At 39.9% G+C, this 1,860-nt stretch overlaps 1 protein-coding gene across 1 annotated transcript; it reads left to right on the forward strand.

The window, feature by feature from the left end:
• Positions 1 to 389: 389 nt before the first annotated feature.
• LOC110943667 (uncharacterized mitochondrial protein AtMg00810-like) lies at positions 390 to 962 on the forward strand. The gene has a single exon (XM_022185401.1). The coding sequence runs from the start codon at positions 390 to 392 to the stop codon at positions 960 to 962; it is 573 nt and encodes a 190-aa protein (XP_022041093.1).
• The last annotated feature ends 898 nt before the right edge of the window (positions 963 to 1,860 follow it).

A 1,860-nucleotide genomic window follows, 5' to 3' on the forward strand; every position in this document is an offset into this window, starting at 1 on the left:
TGGAACGACACAAAGCACGGTTAGTCGTTAATGGGAAAAGTCAAACAATAGGTGTCGATTGCGAATAAACTTTCAGTCCCGTGGTTAAACCCACGACAATACGCATTGTCCTCAATCTTGCAACGTCTAGAAATTGGCCCATACGACAACTCGACGCCAAAAACGCATTTTTGCATGGACATCTCAAGGAAACAGTTTATATGTTTCAGCCCCCAGGTTTTGGTTCTCATGATCATCCTAAACATGTTTGCAAACTACACAAATCTCTTTATGGTCTTAAGCAAGCACCTAGGGCTTGGTATCATCGGTTTGCCAGTTACGTCACCAAATGTGGATTCAAAAGTAGCATTTGTGACACCTCCTTACTTATATATCATAAAGGTGATCAAATGGCCTTCTTGTTACTATATGTAGACGACATCATCATCACAGCTTCGAGTGATTCGCTTCTACAAAACATCATCAAATCACTCTCCACTGAATTTAAAATGACCGACCTTGGAAATCTTCATCATTTTCTCGGCATTGCAATTCAAAAACGTAATGGTGGTCTTTTTCTATCTCAATCTACATACGCATCAGATATATTGGCTCGTGTAAACATGTCCAACTGCAAATCTGTCAGTACTCCAGTCGGGGTTGGTTCTAAACTTAGTGCTGACACCGGTACACTTTTCTCTGATAGTTCTTTATACAGAAGTTTAGCTGGTGCCTTACAATACCTTACTATTACCATATCAGATAAATCATACGCGGTTCAGCAAGTTTGTCTGTTCATGCATGCCCCACGAGAACCGCATTTCAATTTCTCAAACAAATCCTACGCTACATCAAAGGGACTATCTCACATGGTCTATTTATTTCCCCCTCCAAATCCGCGGACCTCGCAGCATATTCTGATGCGAATTGGGGTGGTTGTCCCGACTCGCGGCGATCAACCTCCGGTTATTGCGTCTACTTAGGAGGCAACTTAATATCTTGGTCCTCCAAGTGGCAACCTACCATTTCTCGCTCCAGTGCCGAAGCTGAATATCGAGATGTCACCAATGCAATAGCTGAAATTAGTTGGATTCGTAATCTCCTCCTCAAACTTCACCTACCGGTACGACATGCCACACTCATTTATTGTGACAACATATCGACTGTCTATCTTGCTAAAAATCCAGTTCAACATCAACGCACTAAACATATCGAAATGGATATTCACTTTGTTCGAGAAAAGGTTCGTCTTGGCACTATTAAAGTCCTCCATGTCCCAGCCGATTACCAATACGCTGACATCTTCACCAAAGGAGTACCGAAGCACCTCTTTTAACGTTTTCGATCCAGCTTGTGCCTTCGGTCTTCTACGGCTCAAACTGCGGGGGACTGTTAGCCGATAATATCTCTTGATATTATTGGCATATGCTTTGTAAATCAATTTGTGATTATTCGTAATTATTAGATTAGGTGTAGATATATCCTTTTCTTTATTATCTCTTCAATTCCCTCTGTATTGTTCGTATATATTGGTTGTTTAGCCTCAATAATAAACAAAGGAATTGTATCAATTTACAGTATCGATATTATCGGAACCCATATTAATATTCATTTTATTGTTTTGGATTGGATGTAAAACACGTATTGATACCTTTTTCAATATATCATCACTTTATTTTCTACTCAGGACATCACACAAGTGAAAATTAGTAGTTAATCATAATCGACATAATAACTACATTGTTATTTTCTGAAAATTAAATTAAGCTAACACATGTAGCTAAGGCTACATGGTACAGGGATGATCCTCTAAGGGAGGATGATTCGCCACGTCATCGCCACATCACCATCCTTGGGAGGATGGTCCATCCCACAAAACTA

The sequence above is a fragment of the Helianthus annuus genome, chromosome 5 (genome assembly GCF_002127325.2).
Source record: "Helianthus annuus cultivar XRQ/B chromosome 5, HanXRQr2.0-SUNRISE, whole genome shotgun sequence".
NCBI classification, from domain to species: domain Eukaryota; kingdom Viridiplantae; phylum Streptophyta; class Magnoliopsida; order Asterales; family Asteraceae; genus Helianthus; species Helianthus annuus.